Source organism: Panthera leo, chromosome A2 (assembly GCF_018350215.1).
Source record: "Panthera leo isolate Ple1 chromosome A2, P.leo_Ple1_pat1.1, whole genome shotgun sequence".
NCBI lineage: Eukaryota > Metazoa > Chordata > Mammalia > Carnivora > Felidae > Panthera > Panthera leo.
The window spans coordinates 93446439-93471561 of record NC_056680.1 but is presented as its reverse complement, the minus strand read 5'-3'; the positions used below and the strand labels follow the sequence as shown (position 1 = coordinate 93471561).

The 25123-nt window shown below is 37.1% G+C and overlaps 1 protein-coding gene across 3 annotated transcripts in view; it reads right to left on the bottom strand.

Moving 5' to 3' along the window:
• CDK14 (cyclin dependent kinase 14) overlaps positions 1-25123 on the bottom strand; it is a 606215-nt gene that overhangs the window by 297850 nt on the left and 283242 nt on the right. For all 3 annotated transcript variants that reach the window (XR_006196800.1, XM_042917477.1, XM_042917471.1), the window contains exon 8: positions 571-694. Coding sequence is in view for 2 of the 3 variants with exons in the window: in XM_042917477.1 (XP_042773411.1) it covers positions 571-694 (124 nt within the window). In the remaining variant the exon portion in view is untranslated. The remainder of the gene's footprint in view (positions 1-570; positions 695-25123) is intronic.

Here is a 25123-nt window from a genome sequence, read left to right as displayed (position 1 = left end):
CTGCTTTTATAAAATTATTGAGAAATCTTGAAACAGTCATTTCTGGAAAGCTTAACACTGGCCCTAGATTTTTAAATTACTAAAACTGGGGGCAACATATACTACTGAATATATTTTGGAATGCCCCCCGCCAAAGTCCAGAGGCTTAAATTAAGGTTTCTTCAGGTCTGACAATATATTGATAATTGTTGAAGCTGGGTGATGGGTAATGAGGGGTCCTTATACTATCCTTCTACTTTTGAATGTGTTTGACATTTTTATAAGAAAAAGTGAAAAAAAATAGATTTCTTTTAATATAGTTTATGCTCAAAATTTTACTGCCTTCTCCTTTGGAAATATATGAGATCTGATTTATGTTTATGATTATTCAAGACTCTAAAAAGCAGTGTGAATGTTTTAAAAATCCACTAAGCATGATGTTGATCATAAAAAAAAAATCCTTCACTCCTGATAATATTTTACCATGATCTATAATGATAGAAGAAGCACACCTAAACAAATGGAGTGCCACCATCTGCCTGGCATTCTTACAGTGTGACAAAATAGACTGGTAATTAACTGCTTTCCTACCGAAATCTGCCAGCTTTAACTCCCCCGTGTCACTGATCAGAAGGTTCTGTGGTTTCAGGTCTCTGTGCAAAATATAACGCTGGTGGATGTAAGACAGCCCTCGCAGCAACTGAAATAAAAACAACTGAAAAAACAGGGAGACAAAAGTTAAAATCTGAACACGGATAAATGCCAGTTTCTACACAGTCTGCCAACTACTTGTATTTAGTAAAAATGGGTACCGACCACTAAATTTCCTACCCAAATTATTTAGAGAACATGCATAAAAGTCTGGGAATCTCTAATTCGTTAACAAGTAAATCTGAAAATTGCTACCAACTTATGTCAACCCAGAGTGATACCCTCCTCAGCCAGAAATCGAGAATCCAATCGGCACTCTATGAATTAAGCAAAATGTAAAGAATCAATTCTTTGTAACATCTGATTTCCTCAGGCTTATATTGATGCTGGAGACAGAGAAAAAGATCTATCCATAACATTATCAAAAGATGTAGAATTTTTTACCTAGTTTATGTAAATGTGCACATATTTAATTCTACAAAAATGACATAAACATGTTATCCAATGATTCACCCACTGACATGCTTTAAGCAATGGAAAGATAAGATAATTTCAAATAATTAAAGCGAAAGTCACATGGCCCAATTAATACTACATTGTAATTATACTGCTTTTGCACATATGGCCATAGAGATTAGGCTGTTGCCTAAAGACAGACATGCACCTTCACTAATTACAAAGCAGACCTATCCTAAGGAAACAGAAAACAGAGAAACCAAGAATTCAAGAGCAATACTTTTGTAGGAAATAATTTTAAAAACTGACTTATGGCCTTCTCTGGTTTCACACTGGATCACATCAAATGTTTCTATTTTGATAATAACAAAATGTGATTTGCGAGGGTTTCCAAAATCCTATTTATGAAAAAGGAAATATTTTAAAATAACTCACCTAACAAATAATCCTAATAATTTCTAGTTTTTAAAAACTGCTCTTTTAAAACAAAAATAAAAATAGTATTCCAGTCTATATATTTAGCTAGTAACAAAAAGCTGTCTCAGGGAAATTTTAAATGAGTTGGTTGTCAAAGATTGATGATAGAAGGATTCCAGAATATTTAAATGGAAAGGATTAGCAACTCCTTGAGAGCCCCTGGAAGCTAGCATTTCTGGAATATTTTCCACCTAACTGGGGGCTAGAAAAGCCAGGTATATTTTCTACAGGGTGGATACCTTGAAATCACAGTGAGACAAATTCATTTCAATATCTTTGTATTGATGACATATGCTATGGAGCAGTGAAGGCCTATGATCAGTCTTTCCAGAATCTAAGCATCAGAAAGGAAAAGTCTGTTCTGTGTTAGCCTAGATTGAATTAGTGGCTCGAGAACCTCAGGAAGCAAACATCTCTCTAGACTCCTCCTCTCAACCCTTCCTGTGTAGCAGATGGAAAGACTTAACACCATCACCAGCAGCTTCCAGCTTCACTTTTCACTCCTAATAACCCCTGCATCCTGAAGCCTAATACTTTCAATTTTGAAGAAAATCCATACTCTCAGTTTTACAAGGGAGAAAGTGAGCAAATAAAGTTACTTTGTGTTTTCAAAAGCTTTACACAAAAAGGCAAAAGCAGGCCACATAACAAATACATTTGATTTCAAAAATAAACTGATTTTAAAAAGGAAGTTTGGCCTTCCGCAAGGTGCTAACTGACCTTAGGGGCCTACTAGACACTTACCAGAATGTGATTGTCCATTTAACTGTGGCAATGAGTTTTAATTTAACAGAGAGCAAGTACCAGGTGCCATTCTATGTATGTGTCATAGAATACAACCTCATTTAATCGCTGCAACAATTCTAGTGAAAGAGGTACTACTATTATCTCTGTATTAGTGATGAGGAAACTAAGCACAGTTTCTCAAAGTTGTACAGCAGTAAGTGCTGGAGCCAGGACTCAAACCCAGGCAGTTTGATTCCAAAGTTCACAATCTTAACCACTTCACTACAGGAATCTTGGCCAGAAATCAACACAGGTAGGCAAAATGTTGGCATAGAAGCTGCTTCCTCCCACTGACAGAATGAGGTCTGGGTGTGTAATAGCACAGCCTTCAAGGCTGGCTACAGCTGGGTGCCCAGGAGTCATCACTCCATGCTCCCTGACTTCAAGCAATCTTGCCCAACCCCACACTCTGAGCACACTGCTCTTCAAACCTTTACCTTTATTCCTGCCTCTCTTCTGACAAAAAAGCTCCCTTTCCCCTTTGTCTGTTATTCTCCATGCATTTCTTAAGTCTCACCTCAAGAACTGCTCCTCCTTGACCACCTCCCCAGGCCTTCACTTCCTCTACAGGTGCATGTAAGGTGCTCCCCCTCTGTGCTTCAGGGGCAGCCTTTGCCTGTGTCTACAGTATATGGTATTTTCCTGCCTCGCAGACTGTGTGCTTTAACCATCCTCCTAACCTGGGGACACAGATGACACTCCTATACCAGTAATGTGAATACAGAACTGAATTTAGAGAGATCTGGATGAAGCATATACAAAAACAACGGACAGGAAACCATGCTAAGTGTAGAAGTGGGTAAATTAGGCAGTCCCAAAGGGCTCTTCTTTTAATACCTTTACTAATTAGTGAAAATATATAATCCTCATGCTAATATGGAAGCTATTAAAATGGAATATCATATTAAAGGAGATTAAGAAAACTGGTGTCAGGGAAGGATGCAACTACACACTCCAATTACAATTGTGTACATGATAAACTAAGCCCAGACATGACATGCCGCCTCAAACATTGTTATAGCCCCAAACGTATTTTAGCTCTTTGAGCAATGCACAAGTTAAGTCAGAACAAATCTCCATAGAATAAATTCATTCAGGATTTACTAAGGGCCAACCCTGTGCCATGTCAGGTGCTGTCAAGCAAGAGGGATGCAAAGATGAATAAAGTATTAGATGTAGTCCCTGGACTCCAGAAGTTCACAACCCACTAGGTATGAGAGACACATAAACAGATGGCTACCACTTAAAGTTTAGTCTGCACTGCAACAGTAAAGCAAACTGAGTGTACCGTAGGCACAGAGGAGGGAGGGTCTAGCTAAAATTAAAAAAAAAAAAAAAAGTAGAATTAATCCTGCCATAATATGAATAGCAGGCTATGGAAGGGATAAATCACAGGAAACTTGTCACTCTGAAAAGAGAATTCATCACACATAAAATTTTAATAGGAAATCAAATTGAACAGTCACTAGATGCACAAGGTGAAACGACCAAACAAGCAGATCACTAGATAAATTAAGAAGAAAAACCCATATAAATGAAAAGACAATATATTAAACCATAAACCTACCAACTCACCATCACAAAAGTAATGGTGGCAATAGGGACCACAGCAGACTTCACTAAAAACATTAGAAAAATATGGGTTAAAAGTCCATAACTTAATGGGCTTAAGAGAGTATGCACTGCCAGCCAGGGGAAGGCTGTGGGTAGCAGTGGCCATGCTCAGTTAAACACAAGGCTACGCTCTTTGGAAATGTCTTGAGAATTCACATGTTAGGGAATCTCTTCCGTTAGGCAAGCAGGCAAATACCTAACTTCACCACATAAATTTTTGAGAAAGCCACTTGACTTGATTGTATAAATCATTGCACAATAAGCTACACTTGATCATTCTGAAAACCAGAGGACACTGTGAGAAGAAGGACGACCACCAAAGAGTAAAAGTCATTGTGGGTATTTGCTAATAAAACTTGGTAAATGTGGATGTAATCTCAGATACCAAAAAGAAGGGGCCTAATAATAATTGAGGGCAAATTCTAGTTTAAAAGCCGTTTCAAGCACTCTTGCATATAACATTTAATCCTTTTCATCAATAATCCTGTATTTTTTCTTTTCTCTTAAATAAGAAAGCTGTAGCTCTAAATGCACAAGAAACTTACTCAAAATCATCCAAACCATCACACAGCGCCTGTGAACTTTCCATTACACCTCCTCATCTTAAATGAGGTTGATGCTTGGTAAATGCATGGATGAATACAGACATATGCCCAATATAATGAAAGTGCTTTAATAAGTGAACCCAAGTTTGTAGAAGTCTCAATTAGCATATTATGTAATGAGCATATGATTCCTGGATTTGTTTCTGCTATTTAAAATCCTCTCAGCAATTAATAACATAACTTTAGGTACTGAAGTTGATAAGTATTACCAACAGATGTGAAACTCTCTTCGCATCTTTCTATGTAGTAGCCATAAGGCCTTCCTAAGAATACTTTGTCACCTCAGGATATTCTCTTCAACTTTATAAAAGGAGATTCCTCCAAATTCTTCAATATGATCACTGAGGATTTATACTCTAGTTTGAATATGTTCACTTTCTGCAGTACAAACCCCAATGGGAAAATGCCTTAAATAGCAATGATCTGATGAACAGGGACACTTCTGCCAGCAGCAGATCTATCTATAGCTCAGTTGTCTTGTCATCCCCAGCAGGAAACAGCTCATATTCTCAGTGCCATGGTATATACTTCTCAGGAATACTTCGAATACTTCATCCATTCCCTTATGGAACTCTTTAGGGTTTAAGCAGGTTAAAAAAAACAAAAACAAAAACAAAAAACAAACAAGATAGGCCTTTTATCAAAACTTTTTAAGTCAGGAAAAAGCACACATTATTGGACTCGATATGTTTTATTACTCAGAAGAATTCCTGGCGCTGGCAGTGAGCAACAAGATTTATACTCCCCACCCCTATCTTTCAAAGTCTAAAGATGTGTGATCAGATGTTCTTTTTTTTTTTTGAAATTTATTGTCAAATTGGTGTCCATACAACACCCAGTGCTCATCCCAAAAGGTGCCCTCCTCAATACCCATCACCCACCCTCTGCTCCCTCCCACACCCCATCAACCCTCAGTTTGTTCTCAGTTTTTAAGAGTCTCTTATGCTTTGGCTCTCTCCCACTCTAACCTCTTTTTTTTTCCTTCCCCTCCCCCATGGGTTTCTGTTAAGTTTCTCAGGATCCACATAAGAGTGAAAACATATGGTATCTGTCTTTCTCTGTATGGCTTATTTCACTTAGCATAACACTCTCCAGTTCCATCCATGTTGATACAAAGGGCCATATTTCATTCCTTCTCATTGCCACGTAGTACTCCATTGTGTATATAAACCACAATTTCTTTATCCATTCATCAGTGGATGGACATTTAGGGTCTTTCCATAATTTGGCTATTGTTGAGAGTGCTGCTATAAACATTGGGGTATAAGTGCCCCTGTGCATCAGTACTCCTGTATCCCTTGGGTAAATTTCTAGCAGTGCTCCTGCTGGGTCATAGGGTAGGTCTATTTTTAATTTTTGAGGAACCTCCACACTGTTTTCCAGAGTGGCTGCACCACTTTGCATTCCCACCAACAGTGCAAGAGGGTTCCCATTTCTCCACATCCTCTCCAGCATCTATAGTCTCCTGATTTGTTCATTTTGGCCACTCTGACTGGCGTGAGGTGATATCTGAGGGTGGTTTTGATTTGTATTTCCCTGATGAGGAGCGATGTTTAGCATCTTTTCATGTGCCTCTTGGCCATCCGGATGTCTTCTTTAGAGAAGTGTCTATTCATGTTTTCTGCCCATTTCTTCACTGGATTATTTGTTTTTCGGGTATGGAGTTTGGTGAGCTCTTTATAGATTTTGGATACTAGCCCTTTATCCAAAATGTCATTTGCAAATATCTTTTCCCATTCCGTTGGTTGCCTTTTAGTTTTGTTGGTTGTTTCCTTTGCTGTGCAGAAGGTTTTTATCTTCATAAGGTCCCAGTAGTTCATTTTTGCTTTTAATTCCCTTGACTTTGGGGATGTGTCAAGTAAGAAATTGCTACGACTGAGGTCAGAGAGGTCTTTTCCTGCTTTCTCCTCTAGGGTTTTGATGGTTTCCTGTCTCACATTCAGGTCCTTTATCCATTTTGAGTTTATTTTTGTGAATGGTGTGAGAAAGTGGTCTAGTTTCAACCTTCTGCATGTTGCTGTCCAGTTCTCCCAGCACCATTTGTTAAAGAGACTGTCTTTTTTCCATTGGATGTTCTTTCCTGCTTTGTCAAAGATGAGTTGGCCATACGTTTGTGGGTCTAGTTCTGGGGTTTCTATTCTACTCCATTGGTCTATGTGTCTGTTTTTGTGCCAATACCATGCTGTCTTGATGATGACAGCTTTGTAGTAGAGGCTAAAGTCTGGGATTGTGATGCCTCCTGCTTTGGTCTTCTTCTTCAAAATTACTTTGGCTATTCGGGGCCTTTTGTGGTTCCATATGAATTTTAGGATTGCTTGTTCTACCTTTGAGAAGAATGCTGGTGCAATTTTGATTGGGATTGCATTGAATGTGTAGATTGCTTTGGGTAGTATTGACATTTTGACAATATTTATTCTTCCAATCCATGAGCATGGAATGTCTTTCCATTTCTTTATATCTTCTTTAATTTCCTTCATAAGCTTTCTATAGTTTTCAGCATACAGATCTGTTACATCGTTGGTTAGATTTATCCCTAGGTATTTTATGCTTCTTGGTGCAATCGTGAATGGGATCAGTTTCTTTACTTGTCTTTCTGTTGCTTCATTATTAGTGTATAAGAATCCAACTGATTTCTGTACATTGATTTTGTATCCTGCAACTTTGCTAAATTCATGTATCAGTTCTACCAGACTTCTGGTGGAGTCTATCGGATTTTCCATGTATAATATCATGTCATCTGCAAAAAGTGAAAGCTTAACTTCATCTTTGCCAATTTTGATGCCTTTGATTTCCTTTTGTTGTCTGGTTGCTGATGCTAGAACTTCCAACACTATGATAAACAATAGCAGTGAGAGTGGACATCCCTGTCATGTTCCTGATCTCAGGGAAAAAGCTCTCAGTTTTTCCCCATTGAGGATGATGTTAGCTGTGGGCTTTTCATAAATGGCTTTTATGATCTTTAAGTATGTTCCTTCTATCCCAACTTTCTCAAGGGTTTTTATTAAGAAAGGATGCTGGATTTTGTCAAAGGCCTTTTCTGCATCGATTGACAGGATCATATGGTTCTTCTCTTTTCTCTTATTAATGTGATGTATCACATTGATCGATTTGCAAATGTTGAACCAGCCCTGCATCCCAGGAATGAATCCCACTTGATCATGGTGAATAATTCTTTTTATATGCTGTTGAATTCGATTTGCTAGTATCTTATTGAGAATTTTTGCATCCATATTCATCAGAGATATTGGACTGTAGTTCTTTTTACTGGGTCTCTGTCTGGTTTAGGAATCAAAGTAATACTGGCTTCATAGAATGAGTCTGGAAGTTTTCCTTCCTGTTCCATTTTTTGGAATAGCTTGAGAAGGGTAGGTATTATCTCTGCTTTAAACGTCTGGTAGAACTCTCCTGGGAAGCCATCTGGTCCTGGACTCTTATGTGTTGGGAGATTTTTGATGACTGATTCAATTTCTTCGCTGGTTATGGGTCTGTTCAAGCTTTCTATTTCCTCCTGATTGAGTTTTGGAAGTGTGTGGGTGTTTAGGAATTTGTCCATTTCTTCCAGGTTGTCCAGTTTTTTGGGATATAATTTTTCATAGTATTCCCTGATAATTGCTTGTATCTCTGAAGGATTGGTTGTAATAATTCCATTTTCATTCATGATTTTATCTATTTGGGTCATCTCCCTTTTCTTTTTTGAGACGCCTGGCTAGAGGTTTATCAATTTTGTTTATTTTTTCAAAAAACCAACTCTTAGTTTCATTGATCTGCTCTACAGTTTTTTTACGTTCTATATTGTTTATTTCTGCTCTGATCTTTATTATTTCTCTTCTTCTGCTGGATTTCGGCTGTCTTTGCTGCTCTGCTTCTATTTCCTTTAGGTGTGCTGTTAGATTTTGTATTTGGGATTTTTCTTGTTTCTTGAGATAGGCCTGGATTGCGATATATTTTCCTCTCAGGACTGCCTTCGCTGCATCCCAAAATGTTTGGATTGTTGCATTTTCATTTTCATTTGTTTCCATATATTTTTTAATTTCTTCTCTAATTGCCTGGTTGACCCACTCATTCTTTAGTACGGTGTTCTTTAACCTCCATGCTTTTGGAGGTTTTCCAGACTTTTTCCTGTGGTTGATTTCAAGCTTCATAGCATTGTGGTCTGAAAGTATGCATGGTATGATCTCAATTCTTGTATACTTATGAAGGGCTGTTTTGTGACCCAGTATGTGATCTATCTTGGAGAATGTTCCTGTGCACTCGAGAAGAAAGTATATTTGTTGCTTTGGGATGCAGACTTATAATATATCTGTCAAGTCCATCTGATCCAATGTATCATTCAGGGCCCTTGTTTCTTTATTGACCATATGTCTAGATGATCTATTCATTGTTGTAAGTGGGGTGTTAAAGTCCCCTACAATTACCACATTCTTACCAATAAGGTTGCTTATGTTTGTGAGTAATTGTTTTATATATTTGGGGGCTCTCGTATTCGGCGCATAGACATTTATAATTGTTATGCTCTTCCTGATAGATAAACCCTGTAATTATTATATAATGCCCTTCTTCATCTTTTGTGAAAGAATTTAATTTAAAGTCTAGTTTGTCTGATATAAGTATGGCTACTCCAGCTCTCTTTTGACTTCAGTAGCATGATAAATAGTTCTCCATCCCCTCACTTTCAATCTGAAGGTGTCCTCAGGTCTAAAATGAGTCTCTTGTAGACAGCAAATAGATGGGTCTTGTTTTTTATCCATTCTGATACCCTATGTCTTTTGGTTGGCGCATTTAGTCCATTTACATTCAGTGTTATTATAGAAAGATATGAGTTTAGAGTCATTGTGATGTCTGTAGATTTCATGCTTGTAGTGATATCTCTGGTACTTTGTCTCACAGGATCCCCCTTAGGATCTCTTGTAGGGCTGGTTTAGTGGTGACGAATTCCTTCAGTTTTTGTTTGTTTAGGAAGACCTTTATCTCTCCTTCTATTTTAAATGACAGATTTGCTGGATAAACGATTCTCGGCTGCCTATTTTTTTCTGTTCATCACATTGAAGATTTCCTGCCATTCCTTTCTGGCCTGCCAAGTTTCAGTAGAGAGATCGGTCATGAGTCGTATAGGTCTCCCTTTATATGTTAGAGCACGTTTATCCCTAGCTGCTTTCAGAATTTTCTCTTTATCCTTGTATTTTGCCAGTTTCACTATGATATGTCTTGCAGAAGATTGATTCAAGTGACATCTGAAGGGAGTTCTCTGTGCCTCTTGGATTTCAATGCCTTTTTCCTTCCCCAGTTCAGGGAAGTTCTCAGCTATTATTTCTTCAAGTGCACCTTCAGCACCTTTCCCTCTCTCTTCCTCCTCTGGAATACCAATTATGCGTATATTATTTCTCTTTAGTGCATCACTTAGTTCTCTAATTTTCCCCTCATACTCCTGGATTTTTTTATCTCTCTTTTTCTCAGCTTCCTCTTTTTCCATAATTTTTTCTTCCAGTTCACCTATTCTCTCCTCTGCCTCTTCAATCCGAGCTGTGGTCGTTTCCATTTTATTTTGCAGTTCATTTATAGCATTTTTTAGCTCCTCCTGACTGTCCCTTAGTCCCTTGATTTCTGTAGCAATAGATTCTCTGCTGTCCTCTATACTGTTTTCAAGCCCAGCGATTAATTTTATGACTATTATTCTAAATTCACTTTCTGTTATATTGTTTAAATCCTTTTTGATCAGTTCGTTAGCTGTTGTTATTTCCTGGAGTTTGTTTTGAGGGGAATTCTTCCGTTTCGTCATTTTGGATAGTCCCTGGAGTGGTGCGGAACTGGGGGGCACTTCCCCTGTGCTGTCTTGAATAACTTGTGTTGGTGGGCGGGGCCGCAGTCAGACCTGATGTCTGCCCCCAGCCCACTGCTGGGGCCACAGTCAGACTGTGTGTGCCTTCTCTCCCCCTCTCCTAGGGGTGGGATTCACTGTGGGGTGGCATGGCCCGTCTGGGCTACTTGCATACTGCCAGGCTTGTGGTGCTGGGGATCTGGCATATTAGCTGGGGTGGATCGGCAAGGTGCACAGGGGTGGGAGGGGCAGGCTCAGCTTGCTTATCCTTCGGTGATCCACTTAGGGAGGGGCCCTGCGGCATGGGGAGGGAGTCAGACTTGCTGTGGAGGGATGGATCCGCAGAAGCACAATGTTGGGTGTTTGCGAGGTGCAAGCAAGTTCCCTGGCAGGAACTGGTTCCCTTTGAGATTTTGGCTGGGGGATGGGCGAGGGAGATGGCGCTGGCGAATGCCTTTGTTCCTCCCCAACCTGAGCTCTGTCATCCCGGGGCTCAGCAACTCTCCCTCCCGTTGTCCTCCAGCCTTCCTGCTCTCCGAGCAGAGATGTTAGCTTATAACCTTCCAGATGTCAAGTCCCTCTTGCTGTAGGAACACACTCCTTCCGGCCCCTCTGCTTTTGCAAGCCAGACTCGGGGGCTCTGCTTGGCCCGCGGGCTGCCCCTCCGCCCCAACTCCCTCCCGCCAGTCCGTGCAGCGCGTACTGCCTTGTTGCCCTTCCTACCCTCTTCCGTGGGCCTCTTGTCTGCGCTTGTCTCCGGAGACTCCGTTCTGCTAGTCTTCTGGCAGTTTTCTGGGTTATTTAGGCAGGTGTAGGTGGAATCTAAGTGATCAGTAGGACGCGGTGAGCCCAGCGTCCTCCTACGCCACCATCTTCCCCTCCTCCAATCCCAGATGTTCTTTATCTCAATGTTTACAGTCATTAGGTTTTGCGAATGGTCTGAAACGCATGCATTATTTAATATATGTGGTTCCACTTAATGTGAGACGAAGCACAGTGAACATCTTACAGATTGTCATGGGTCAACTTTCTTTGAGGAATGTCTAGAGTCTCTCGGGGCTTACAGAAAGCTTATTAGAACTATTAGCAATGGACCCTATGTCTTATGGTATACAACTAGTTCTTACAAAGACATTTAGTTCACATACTTTTTTTGCCTTCTGGGGACCAAGTTTAACATCTCTGTATCTTAAATCTCTCATCTCTGTAACTTAAATAACTGGTTGAGTCTTAGTTATCTTTAACAGTCATTCACATTGGGATATTGTATCATTTAATAATTTTACGAATAACAGAAGAGCATAATAACTGCCACTTATTAAGTGATTACTATGACAGACATTGCACTAAGTGTTTTACACTCATTTAGGTAATTTAATCCTCCCAACACTTCCGCCAGATAGATGCTATTATCCCTATTTCACAGATAAAGAAACAAAGGCTCAGAGAAATTAAATGAATTGGCCAAAGGGACACCTAGCAAGTAAGAGGTAATACTAATATTTGAACCTATTGTTGTCTTGCTCTGACACTCAAAATTAAGAGTACTGCTTATGTACTGTTTGATTTTTTTTTCAGTATGTATATTATTTGAATAGCTATATATTGCGTGAATCTAAGGCCAGAAAATATGACAATGGCAAATAAACCAAAGTTGTACATGGGCAATAAATACTTCAAATAATATGTTTAACAACTGTATTGTTTAAAAACCCATAGGCTATGTAAACATGAAATTATGCAGACATCAAGCTTTATGGAGATGAAAAATAATTAGAAACTTTGAGTTTATCTGATAAATGTCAAAATATTTTATAATATACATCAGAGAATGGTTTCATTACATGAGTAGGTCTTCTTCAATTTTTAAAGGCCACAATATGATTCATCATGATTCATTTCACTTAGGTGACGTTCAAATGTGCAAATACCTGATGCAAATACCAAATCCTAATTTCGAATACAATATACAGAACTCATGCCAAACAGTTTCTATTTTATAAAACATCATTGCAGTTTGATGTGTTAAAGTTTTTAAAAAGAATAATTAGAATGTTACATAGAGATGTAAGGGAGACAGAAATAAATATTATGGTATAATTTGTGTCACTTTAGACACACTTGATGGTGTGAAATGTATTACTGGATGGTGTAAAACACAGATATTCATGCCCAGGCATCAGGTTGTAGGTATGTACTTTTTTGCCACGTACTACAGACAGGTGCAGCTTTTGGAATATCTGAGTAGCAGGGGGAACTTGTCTTGCCACTTTTTGCCCTTTTTGAGATCTTTCATTCAATGGTCTCCTTTGCTCTACTCCTTCAAGGTACTGAGATACATAACATTTTATCATTTCAAGAAAATGTAACAACTATTTAATACACATTGTCTAAAATATTTAAACATTAATATCTTATTCCTAAAGAGGATGTATTTCTGGAGAGGAAGAACTCCAAAAATGAGAACTGCTGGGACTTGGGCAAGCTCTTGGGGGAAAGATTTTACACACTTTCTGTGATTTTTGAGCATACCAGGTAAATTGGCCACCCACTCTGTCTTCTCTTCTAGCCTCAGGGCAATGGTAGATATCAAGCAAGGTGTTGTTCAAGACACAGAGACACCCGCCTTAAGCAGGCAGATTGAAGCCTTGGGAACCAGACCTGGGATATTTAAAAGGAGTCAAAAGGGATTGAAAGACAGATCTTTGTTTTGCCAAGTTCCCTGAAAGAAGTTCTAATATAGTAAGTAGGTTTCCACATTATTAGGGTTTGTGTATATAATGAAGCAAGCTGGTAAGGCTGAGGGTGAGAATTTTCCCTTTAATAAAGTTGGTCAAAACCCTAAAATTAGTACTAGAAATATTCCCCAGATAACTAGAAACAAGATAGTCAAACTTAAGCTATTGGCTTTAATAGTTATCCAACATAAGTTTCCAAGAAAAAAACTGAAACAGTTGTTTCAAGGAATTTGGATCATATAATCTTCTTAAGACCTGTTGTTATGAGGTTTCTATTTGTCAATACAGTTCAGAGTTATAAAACTGACCTCATTGATATGTACTTTTTAGAACTAAAAGAAATTGCATGAAACACAAGTTTTTCTCAACTACATTTGTGAATGTATGCTTGCTACTCTCCCCTAACTAAAGGGTCTTTCTTTTTTTTTACACACAATGAATAGTAATAAATGAAGTTTAAAATGATTTTAATGCCTAAAGTAACATCCTAGACACTAAGTCTACATGAATTGTCTTAATATCAATTGATAAGATATGAATACAACTTTTTAAAAAAGATAGGGGGATGGCTGAGAAATAAATCTATGCTTATATGGTCAATTAATCTATGACAGAAGAGGCAAGAGTATACAATGAAAAAAATGACAGTGTCTTACACTCAGATCAATGGAACAGAATAGAGAACCCAGAAATGGACCCACAAACGTATGGCCAACTCATCTTTGACAAAGCAGAAAATATCCAGTGGAATAAAGACAGTCTGTTCAGCAAGTGATGCTGGGAAAACTGGACAGCAACATGCAGAAAAAAGAACCTGGACCACTTTCTTACACCAGACACAAAAATAAACTCGAAATGGATGAAAGACCTAAACATGAGAGAGGAAGCCATCAAAATCCTCGAGGAGAAAGCAGGCAACAGCCTCTTTGATCTTGGCCGCAGCAACTTCTTACTCAACATGTCTCCAGAGGCAAGGGAAACAAAAGCAAAAATGAACTATTAGGACCTCTCAAAATAAAAAGCTTATACACAGTGAAGGAAACAATCAGCAAAACTAAAAGACAACCGACAGAATGGGAGAAGATATTTGCAAATGACATATCAGATAAAGGGTTAGTATCCAAAATTTACAAAGAACTTATCAAACTCAACACCCAAAAAACAAATAATCCAGTGAAGAAATGGACAAAGACATAAATAGACACTTCTCCAAAGAAGACATCCAGATGGCCAACTGACACATGCAAAAATGCTCACCATCACTCATCATCAGGGAAATACAAATCAGAACCACAATGAGATACCACCTTACGCCTGTCACAATGGCTAACATGAAAAACTCAGGCAACAACAGATGTTGGTGAGGATGCAGAGAAACAGGATCTCTTTTGCACTGCTGGTGGGAATGCAAACTGGTGCAGCCACTCTGGAAAACGGTATGGAAGTTCCTCAAAAAATTAAAAACAGAACTACCCTCTGACCCAGCAACTGCACTACTAGGTATTTATCCAAGGGATACAGGTGTGCTGTTTCAAAAGGACACATGCATCCCAGTGTTTATAACAGCACTATCAACAATAGCCAAAGTATGGAAAGAGCCCAAATGTCCATCGATGGATGAACAGATAAAGAAGATATGAAAAAAAAATATAAGAAGATATGGTATATATATACAATGGAGTATTACTCAGCAATCAAAAAGAATGAAATCTTTCCATTAACAATTACATGGATGGAACTAGAGGGTATTATGCTAAGCAAAATTAGTCAGTCAGAGCAAGACAAATATCATATAACTTCACTCATATGAGGACTTTAAGAAACAAAACAGATGAACATAAGGGAAGGGAAGCAAAAATAATATAAAAACAGGGAGGGGGACAAAACATAAGAGACTCTTAAATATAGAGAACAAACAGAAGGTTGCTGGAGCGGTGGTGGGAGGGGGGATGGGCTATATGGGTAAGGGGCATTAAGGAATCAATCTACTCCTGTAATCATTGTTGCACTATATGCTAACTAACTTGGATGTAAATTAAAAAAAATTAAAAATAATAATAATTTTTTTTAAAAAGACAGTGTCTTAAATAAATGATCCAGGAAAAACTGGACAACTACATGCAAAAGAACGAAGCTGGACTACTTCCTTACACCATAAACAAAAATAAACTCAAAATGGATTAAAGACCTAAATGTGAGACCTGAAACCATGAAACTCCTAGAAGAGAACACAAACAGTAATCTTTGACATTGTTGTACAGAAACATTTTTCTAGACATGTCTCTTCAGGCAAGGGAAACAAAAGCAAAAATAAACTATTTGGACTACACCAAAATAAAAAGCTTCTGCACAGCAAAGGAAACCATCAATGAAACAAAAAGGCAACCTACTGAAATGAAAGATATTTGAAAATGATCTGATAAGGGTTTTATATCCAAAATATATGTAGAATTTATATAATACCAAAAAACCCAATTAACCCAATTAAGAAGTGAGCAGAGGACTTAAATAGACATTTTTCAAAAGAAGACATACAGATGGCCAACAGATACATAAGGTTCGACATCACTCATCATCAGGGAAAGGCAAATCAAAACCACAATGAGATATCAACTTATACCTGTCAGAATGGCTAGAATCAAAAAGACAAGAAATAACAAGTATTGGCAAGAACTGGAGAAAAAGAAACCTTTGTACACTGTTGGTGGGAGTGCTAACTGATGGAACCACTATGGAAAATAGTATGGATGCACTCAAAAAAAATTGAAAATACAAATATCATGTAATCCAGTAATTCTACTACTGGGTATTTATCTAAAGAAAATGAAAATACTAATTAAAAAAGATATATGGACCCGTATGTTTTATTGCAGTGTTATTTACAATAGCCAAGATATGGAAGCAAACCAAGTGTCCACTGACAGATGAATGGATGAAGAGGTATACATACATACATACAATGGGATATTACTCAGGCATAAAAAAATGAGATCTTGGCATCTGTGACAACATGGATGGACCTAGAGGGTATTATGCTAAGTGAAAGACAAATACCATATGATTCACTTACATGTGGAATCTAAAAACAAAACAAATGAGCAAGCAAAAAAAGTAGAAATAGACCCATAAACAGGAAATTGGTGGTTGCCCGAGAAGAGGGGAATAGGGAGATGGGCAAAATGGCTGAAGGGGAGTGAGAGGTCCAGACTTTCAGATAAAAACGCAATAAAATTACAAAAAAAAAAAAGTGTGTATGTGAGAGAGATGCAGACTGAAAAACTGGCAAAGGTGATAAACCTTGAGTCTAAGGGTCTTAGAGAAAGCTTCTATTGTATAAGCTGTAGCACTGAGAAAAATAAATTTCAAATGGAATGCAGGAAACACTTTGAATTTGGATACAGTGATCAAAAGACCTCTCTTTACATCCTCTCAGATAGGTCTCAAATAATAGGAATGGATACATTATGACAAAACATTAATGAGATGTACTGGCTAGTCACATGAAGGCTGTACCTGTGCAAAAAAATTACAAATATCTTTGGTAGTGTGTACATAACTCTATTACTCAGCCTTATTTCTCTCCTGGGTCCTCTTGTCTTGGAAAACATGCAAACAAAGAGGTCAAGTGCAGGATCCATCTTAACCCTTAAAGGGGAGAGAGGCAAGGTGAATGGCTTAAGCTTAAAACCCAGGAAGGTGTATTCCCACTGGGTACTCCCCAAGCTGGGTGATTCCATTTACAATCATCTTCCATCTCAACAAAATATCATATGGCATACTTCTGATGGTTGTACTTCATAAATCTTTGGGGTGATTTCTTTTAAATCCAGGTTTCAAAGCACTTCTAAGAAAGAGTCTGTTGTTTAATTACCTGCCTTGATTCCTTTGTCTGATCCAAACTGTTACAAGCAGATAAGCAAGCATATGATGCCAAAGATACAAAAGACATGATCTGAACGGCGGAAAGTGGGCCCCACATCTTAACCAGAAATTCACTGCTTAGAGCCCCTGTGAACGTCGAGCACAATATGAATCAACACATGAAGCTTCACTTTCTTTTATTGTTAATCCTTCACTTTCTAGATAGGGAAGATTATTTTGTTATAGCAAAAATAGGATAAAAATGTTCAAAAGAAACCTGGACAGGTGCTGAGACTAAAGCACTCATTAATGACTTCATGAAATAATCCTATTTCTCAAAATACAGAATGAGAAAAGCCTCTATATAGTCACAGTAATGCATAGTAGGAAATCATTACCAGCTAAATGAGAGCTCTAATGTAGAATATGGAGAAAATCAGGTGCTATCTGATTTTCTATCTGAACATTAGAAAGTCTCATTTAGGAATCAATTCTCGGTGCCATCTGTATAAGACAGTCTTAATTTGGCATAACATTATTCTGTCTGTTATACACCTGCTTGTTCCCTGGACTATGAAAGGAAAATAGCAATTTTTCAAGCATAATAAACCTAATATCTTTTTAATTAATATAGATATTGAAATTAAAAAAATAAAACTCAGCTATATGCCAGTAGCATGTCAGATATTTCAGAGAATAAGGTACAGTATTCATAACCACTTGGATTATTTTGGATTATCCAAAACAATTTTGTTGAAAAAATGCAAATGCTTTTTTTTGAAAGGAATCTTCTTGCAAAGCCATTAAGATAACATGGATATGAAGGTGCATTACAGAAAAATACAGGAAGATCCAATGTCATCAATAAGATTCATGCATCTACATTTCTAGATATCACCTGGAGACAGCATCAATTAATCTTTTTTATGAACCTTAATTTTTTTTAGTCTCTCGTGATTATCCATTTTTAAAGAACACATGAAACATTGAATGAAGGGTAAAATTTAGGCTGTTATGGTCATTTTCTTTACCTCAATGATCAACCTGTAAATCACTGAAAATTATAAATTGAAGAACTAACACAAGTTCTGCATTCAACTCAACGATAATAGCCAAAACCTAATAATATTTATAGTGAATGGCTTAAAAGGGGGAAAAAATAAACTATCCTTCCCCCCAAATTCTAACTAGTTTCTGACATACCAATTATGTTCTAGCAATTGCTTGCTATACCTTTAATCATCATAAATATTTATAACAAGGACAATGTCCTCAGGCTTTTGATTGAGATTTTAAATTGCCCTCTAAGTAATTAACTGCTAAAATTACCCATTTGTCTAAAATTGATATTATGCTAAGAAACAAACCATTAGTTAATAGTGAATATTTATTTCACAATGTCATGTTGAGAACAGATATACTTTGTGGGCAAAATAGCAAATGATTCTAGAAATTTAGTTAACATTGACAGTTTTTGTTATGAGTTTATTTTTTGTTGTGAGTTTACTATTATTTTTTTGTTATGAGTTTATTTCAGTATTTACCAGGAATATACATCAAGAAAGATAAACTTTAACAGATGTTTTGCTGAGAATTAGCATAAAATTGCTGTAGAATTCCATGCCTTATTATGAAATCACAAATTATGTATCATTCCAGTTGTTCTTTTCTCTTTCATTTTTCAATGACCTATCATGTTTGCAATGCTTAAAATTCTATCTGATTCACATTAAAGAACAATCTCAATTCTTAGGTACATGGCATCCCACAGTATTACTGTAAACAAGGATATATGAAATCTAAACAAAAATATTCACATTTTTAGAATCCAAGACAAATGCTTTACATATATTTTTATGCTGCCCAATAATCAAACTAAAAGTCAAAATTGCCAGATTTAGAAACAAAAAAGTCTGATCACTGTACTTTCCTTCTGTTCCCTACAATGAATATTCAGTATCTACAACATTCCAAACATTTAATGATCTACAAGCTATTTAGGTAAACACAGAGCTTTGGAGTTACTAAAGAATATGCTCTTTTAACATAAAAGTGGATCTCACCTGGTTTTCCCATCTCCTTAAATTTATAAAGAACCATTACAAGGTCTTATTTTAGCTCAACTGTTTTTTTTTAAATTAACATCTCAGCCTTATGAACAGCTGTTAACTTAGTAAATATTATTCTTATGCTCTTCATTTTGCATTTATAGATTTAAGTGACAATAAATACCACAACGTGAAAAAAATGCATTAATATATCAAACAGAAATACCTGTGGGACATCTGTCACTATGTCACAGTCAGACTACTTTGAGAATAATTTCACCTGCAGTGCAGATCCTAAATGTAACCCTGGAGGAGGGCATTGTGTCTAAGCAGGTGAAGAAAAGCCAGTGCATAATTAGGTGAGTGGCCTCCCATGGAAACCAACATGGTAATAAGGGCCGTCTGCTTCCGTGCATGGCAATTCAGATGCCAAAACACAGGCATTAACAAGCTGCATTCTATTTTTTAACTTCCCACACCCTCAGAGAAGATAAGAGTACTATCTTCAATATGAAAATGATGATAAAACTATGTGACTGAGTGCATATAAAGTTAAATAATAAGCTACTTACAGTAATTTAATGTATTAATCATGTAGTGTAGGGAGAAGAATATTGGACAGAGTCAAAAAACCTTTTCTAGGATACTAATCCTGGAAGGAGCTTGCCTGGTTATAGCAGAATCACTCAGAGGTATTTTTCCTTTTTAATTTTACCAACATTAACATTTAAATTATTATGACTATGTAAATATTATTTAGACCTGAGCCATTTAGTTTACTATGAATACTTTTACCCCCACCCCCACCCCCACACAATAATTTGGTTTTCCTGGTGTTACTGATGATCTAGTTCTTTTGTTTATTGGTTTGTTTTCCTTTGGTTAGTTTTCTTTGCAGTTAGTGCTAATTCAACACCAAACTCTTTTCCCATCTCATAAATCTTCTCAAACACATTACGTATTTTACCTAACAATTTCCTCTTCTTGGAAATCTCTCCTGGAAACCCCTGACCTGCTCCAACTGGACCAGTGGATTACTCTCCCAGACTAATGCATAACTGTCATCATGGGATTCTTTTCAGCATTGTCCTGAAAACCTCCTGCATCTCTCTCCGTGGCAGCCTTTGTTTCTTGGTTTCTTTGTCTTCTCTGCCTTGGTTTATACCCTGAATTCTAGTGGAGTACATCCTCAAGTAGCTTCCTGAGAAAGGATGCACAGTGGGCATTATGTTCAACTTTTTGAACATCTGAAAATAATTACTTTACCTTCACAATTGATATTTTGTATAGAATACTAGGTTGAGAGAATAATTTTATTTATTTATTTTTTTTAAGTAAGCTCTAAACTCAATATAGGGCTTGAAATCATGATCATGAGATCAAGAGTCACATGCTCTACTGACTGAGCCAGCCAGGCTCCCTGAGGGAATAATTTTAAATACGAACTTTCAAGCCACTGTCCCACTGCTGTCTCCCTTCCAGTGTTGCTGCTGAAAAGGCTAAGGCCACTATAATTCTATCACAGTAAAGCCGTTTCCTTTTGTAGGATTTTTCTTCAAAACCAGCGTTCTAAAATTTTGCAATAAGGAATCTTATTGTCAGTCTATTTTCATTAAATATTATGGGCATTTAATGGACCCTCTTAATCTTGAAATTCACATCCTCCACAGCTGGAAAAAGTGTAGTTGAATGACTATTACTTTGATGATTCCTCCTGCACATTTTCTCCAATTATTCAGAGGTTGGATCCCCTGGACTGGACCTCAAATTTTTTTTTGATACTTTCTTTCTCATTTTTCAGATCTGTGCTTTATACTCTATTTTCTGGAAAACTTCTTTACTTTTATCACCCATGTTTTTTTGTTATTTTTTTATGTCTTTCATCATATTTGTTTAAGGCTTATTTTTGAGAGGCCTCAGAGAGAGTGCGTGCATGCATGCAAGTGGAGGAGGGGCAGAAACAGAGGGAGACAGGATCCAAAGCTGGTTCTGCACTACCAGCACAGAGTGCAACACAGGGCTCAAACTCATAAACTGTGAGATCATGACCTGAGCCAAAATCAAGAGGCAGACGCTCAGCTGACGGAACCACTCAGGCACCACTCTGTCATCATATTGTTAATTTCTAAAGCAACCTTCTGTTCACTAAGTTCCTTTTTTAAAAAAATAACTTATCATTCTTATTTTATAGATATACTATAGTTCTTCTACATCTTTGAGAGTATTGATAATTTTTTGATGTCTTCTTTACAATCTTTCTCTAATTTAATGCACACAACTTTGCTCCCTCCAAGTTACTTATGTCAAAGGAGGTCTTTGCTGTAGAGTTGCCTGGATTCTTTAGGTCTGTTCTCTTGGACTGATCAGATTCTTCACAAAAGACACTTCCAATTTTCAACCTTGAAGCATGGGTCTGACACCTATTTTTTGAAGCACCACAGGCCAGACCCTGTCTCTCATGCTCTTCCCCATCCCCACCTACTGGCCCAGCCCCTGTCCACAGTGATCACCCCACCGGCAGAGTGAAGAGCAGCAGAGGCAGGCTTTAAGTCTGTGAGAGGGTGACAGGCCAGGGTTGTTAGCAAGCACACATGTCCTCCACAGGTAAAGCCATGCAGGGTCACAGGGAGAGCAAGGTGACACTGTGGATCATGGGAGGCAACCTGGGCTCTCAGCACTGGGTCTGAGCAAATGCCCACCTCTTCCTACTTAAAGGAATTTTTAAATATTATTCTGAATTTGGAAGAGAGGAGAGAATATATATACATTTAAAGCTTTGCAGGTGACTCTGCCATGGAGCCACGTTTGAAGACCTTTAAATGACTACTGAGGTTTCCTGTACACGTAAATATTTCGAGAAGACTGTCCAATACATTTTGGCAAATCCTCAAGGAGCCGAGTCAAATTGGTTTCCATACAACACCCAGTGCTCATCCCAAAAGGTGCCCTCCTCAATACCCATCACCCACCCTTCCCTCCCTCCCACCCCCCATCAACCCTCAGTTTGTTCTCAGTTTTTAAGAGTCTCTTATGCTTTGAAGGAGCTGAGATTTCAATAGCTATGTGTAAAGGGGTACTATACATCAATACATTTTGCTGACTTTCAGTTATTCAAAATGGTATAAGAAGAGGTAAATCACATCACTCTCTTTTAAAGGCAAAAATGTAGTAAGGCATCAATCTGTGATCACATCAAGCAACTTCTGAGTATATATAATTCCTGCTCTATATGACTAATCTCCAGACTCACTGTGTATGTTCCGTCCAATTTCTGTGACATTATTTCTATTCTGACTGCACAATGAATTCACCATGACGTTTCTCACCACAGCCTAGGAAGGCACTAACTATTAAACCATGTTTACTGCCATGGCACAACAAGGGCTGGGAATAGGTAGCAAACACTAGGTATTTGAAGAACAACGAATGACCATGGAATAAAAGAAAAGCTTGCAAAACTTGGATAAGAGTTGTTGAAACATGATTTCAAGTACATACTAGTTGCTGAAAAACGGCAACCTAGAAGTCAAGTTCCTCAAGACCACTAGGAGATAAAGGAAAAATAAAATGTAATGGAAGAAGCAGAACTTACAAATGCCACAAAAATCACCAGTGACACTGGCCTGAGTATGGTGAACATGGTGATGCTTTGTGGAATAAGCTTTTTTCTTTGTTTCACCAACAAAAATTTCCACCAATACTTAGCTCATGTCTAATGACACACAGAGGGTTGATAAGAAAACCAAGCAAGAATAATAAAAATCCAGTGGTGTCATGGTTCTTTTTGAAAAGGTTCAGTCAGCTCTTTAATCTCAATCTTGTCACTGAACTTGGAAGTCAAGAAGTCAAAGTGCTCAGAGTAGCTGTTGATTTTCACTGAGATTGGCAGGCTCAGCCCCCTAGAGCTGAGCCCCCTGGGTCCCCTAGAGCTGAAGGTCTCACTAATTGGGTTCTCTACAGATCCCCAGGGTTAAAGTAGGAAACAAGAGTAAGGATATGTTGTACTATTGGTTTTGAACCTAATCAACCCTAAGAAGAGAACATTTAATGTGTAAATAAGAGAACTTAAAATGTTTCAATGTTTAGGAAAAAAACCAAAATTAAGTTCATGTTATGATATTAATGTTTGGAGTTAGACTTAAACATGGCCAAGATTGACGAAACGAGTCTTTCCATCTGTTAAAATTTCTTCCCCAATTTAAGACTAAATAATTGTTTATGTCAACGGAAACTGATTTTGAAGAAAAATGAACAAAGAATTTAAATTATTTATCTATCATAAATATCTAAGATAAATTATTTATCTATCAATAAAACAAAAAAACAACAAAAAAAGAGCTATATGAAACAACAGACTATATTGATTCTATTATTGATTCTATTATTTGTCTAAAACCATATTGATTCTATTATTTGTCTAAAACACAATGCTATTTCAGAATTGCTACAAGTTCCTGCATTTTAAAATTATACAACATAGGGGTGCCTGGATGGCTCAGAGATGAGCGTCTACCTTCGGCTCAGGTCATGATCTCACAATCAGAGCTTACATTGGGCTCTGTGCTGACAGTTCAGAGCCTGGAGCCTGCTTCAGATTCTCCCTCTCTCTCTGCCCCTCCCCCAGTTGCACTCTGTCTCCCACTGTCTCTCAAAAATGAACAAACGTTAAAAAATTTTTTTAATTAAAAAAGTTATACAACATAACTGGCCACCATAAAAATCATCATTAATACCACAAATATTAACAATCACCTACAACTTATTAAAAATAAGAAAATCAACATTAGAAAAATAGGTAATATATAAGAACAGGCAACGTAATTACAAATAGTCAAGATCTTAACATGTGAAAAGATACTTGTCACTAGCAGCCAAGAAAACACTAACATAAAAGGTATTCCAATTTTACTTATCAGAATGGCAAAATTTAAAATGATTGGTTATGGTCAATGCTCATGAGAGTAAAGAAAAACAGTCCTCCTATAATTTACAAACTTGTGGGCAAATGTTCCAGTCAAATTCATTAAAACTGAAATCTTGTCTCTTAGTAAAGAAAATCCATTAACTAGATATATAAAAGAAATAAGAATGTAAAGGTTTCATACTATTATTTAGCCTAGAATTCATTACAATAGCAACATTCTAGAAACAAGCCAAGATCCATGAATAAGAAACAGTTGAAAACTATGGTTTTTTCATACTATGGACTCATATGCAGTTTTCAGGAAGATTAAACTACAATCATATATTGATTTTAAAGGATATCCATGATACATATTTTAAAAAGACATACAATAGCATGTTATTTTTATAGAGCAAAATAAACACACACAAAATACCATATGTGCATATATATTTTTATAAGCAAAGAGAAAAGTACAAAAGAAACATGCCTGCTGCAAAGAATGGTGTCAATAGATAATGCCTAGGAAGAAACGGGCAGAATTTTTCTTTACATACATCCATAGCACTCAATTGATTCTCAGGATCATGAAAGGTAGTCATTTGAATTACAGAATGTGAGCACATCATTAAACCTTCATATATAACTTTGGTATCTTCTGACGCTCTCACAGATGTCAAAAAAGAATCTCCTATTTGAAGCATGAAATTTTGAAACAATTTCCAAGATGGGTGCTAGGTCAGATGTTAGAAAAACTTAGTTCTTTTGACACACAGCAATCCAATTTGTAATAAAAGAAATGAAGGAGAGCAGTAGGAAACTGTTATCTGTTTGTACATACAAATAAAAAAATATGTACTATGAACGTACCATAACGTTTTGGATCATAGTATTTTGTACTGAAACTTACTGATACTTTAGTATGAAGTTCTAAGGGAGAGCTACCTGAAACTCTCTTCTCTTAAAAACAGTGTTAAAACAGCATTCCAGTGGATCTCACTTATTATTAGCATGAAACAAAAATAGAATTAAATCTAAATAATATTCCAGTGAAAAGACTTAATGTTTAAACATAGTTTCCAATCACTCAAGAGAGCACTAACCATGGTTTACTTCAATATCACTTCTCTTTACACAACAATTTTTTTAAGTTATGGTAGAGAGATTAGACTTTGATGAAAAAAAAATAC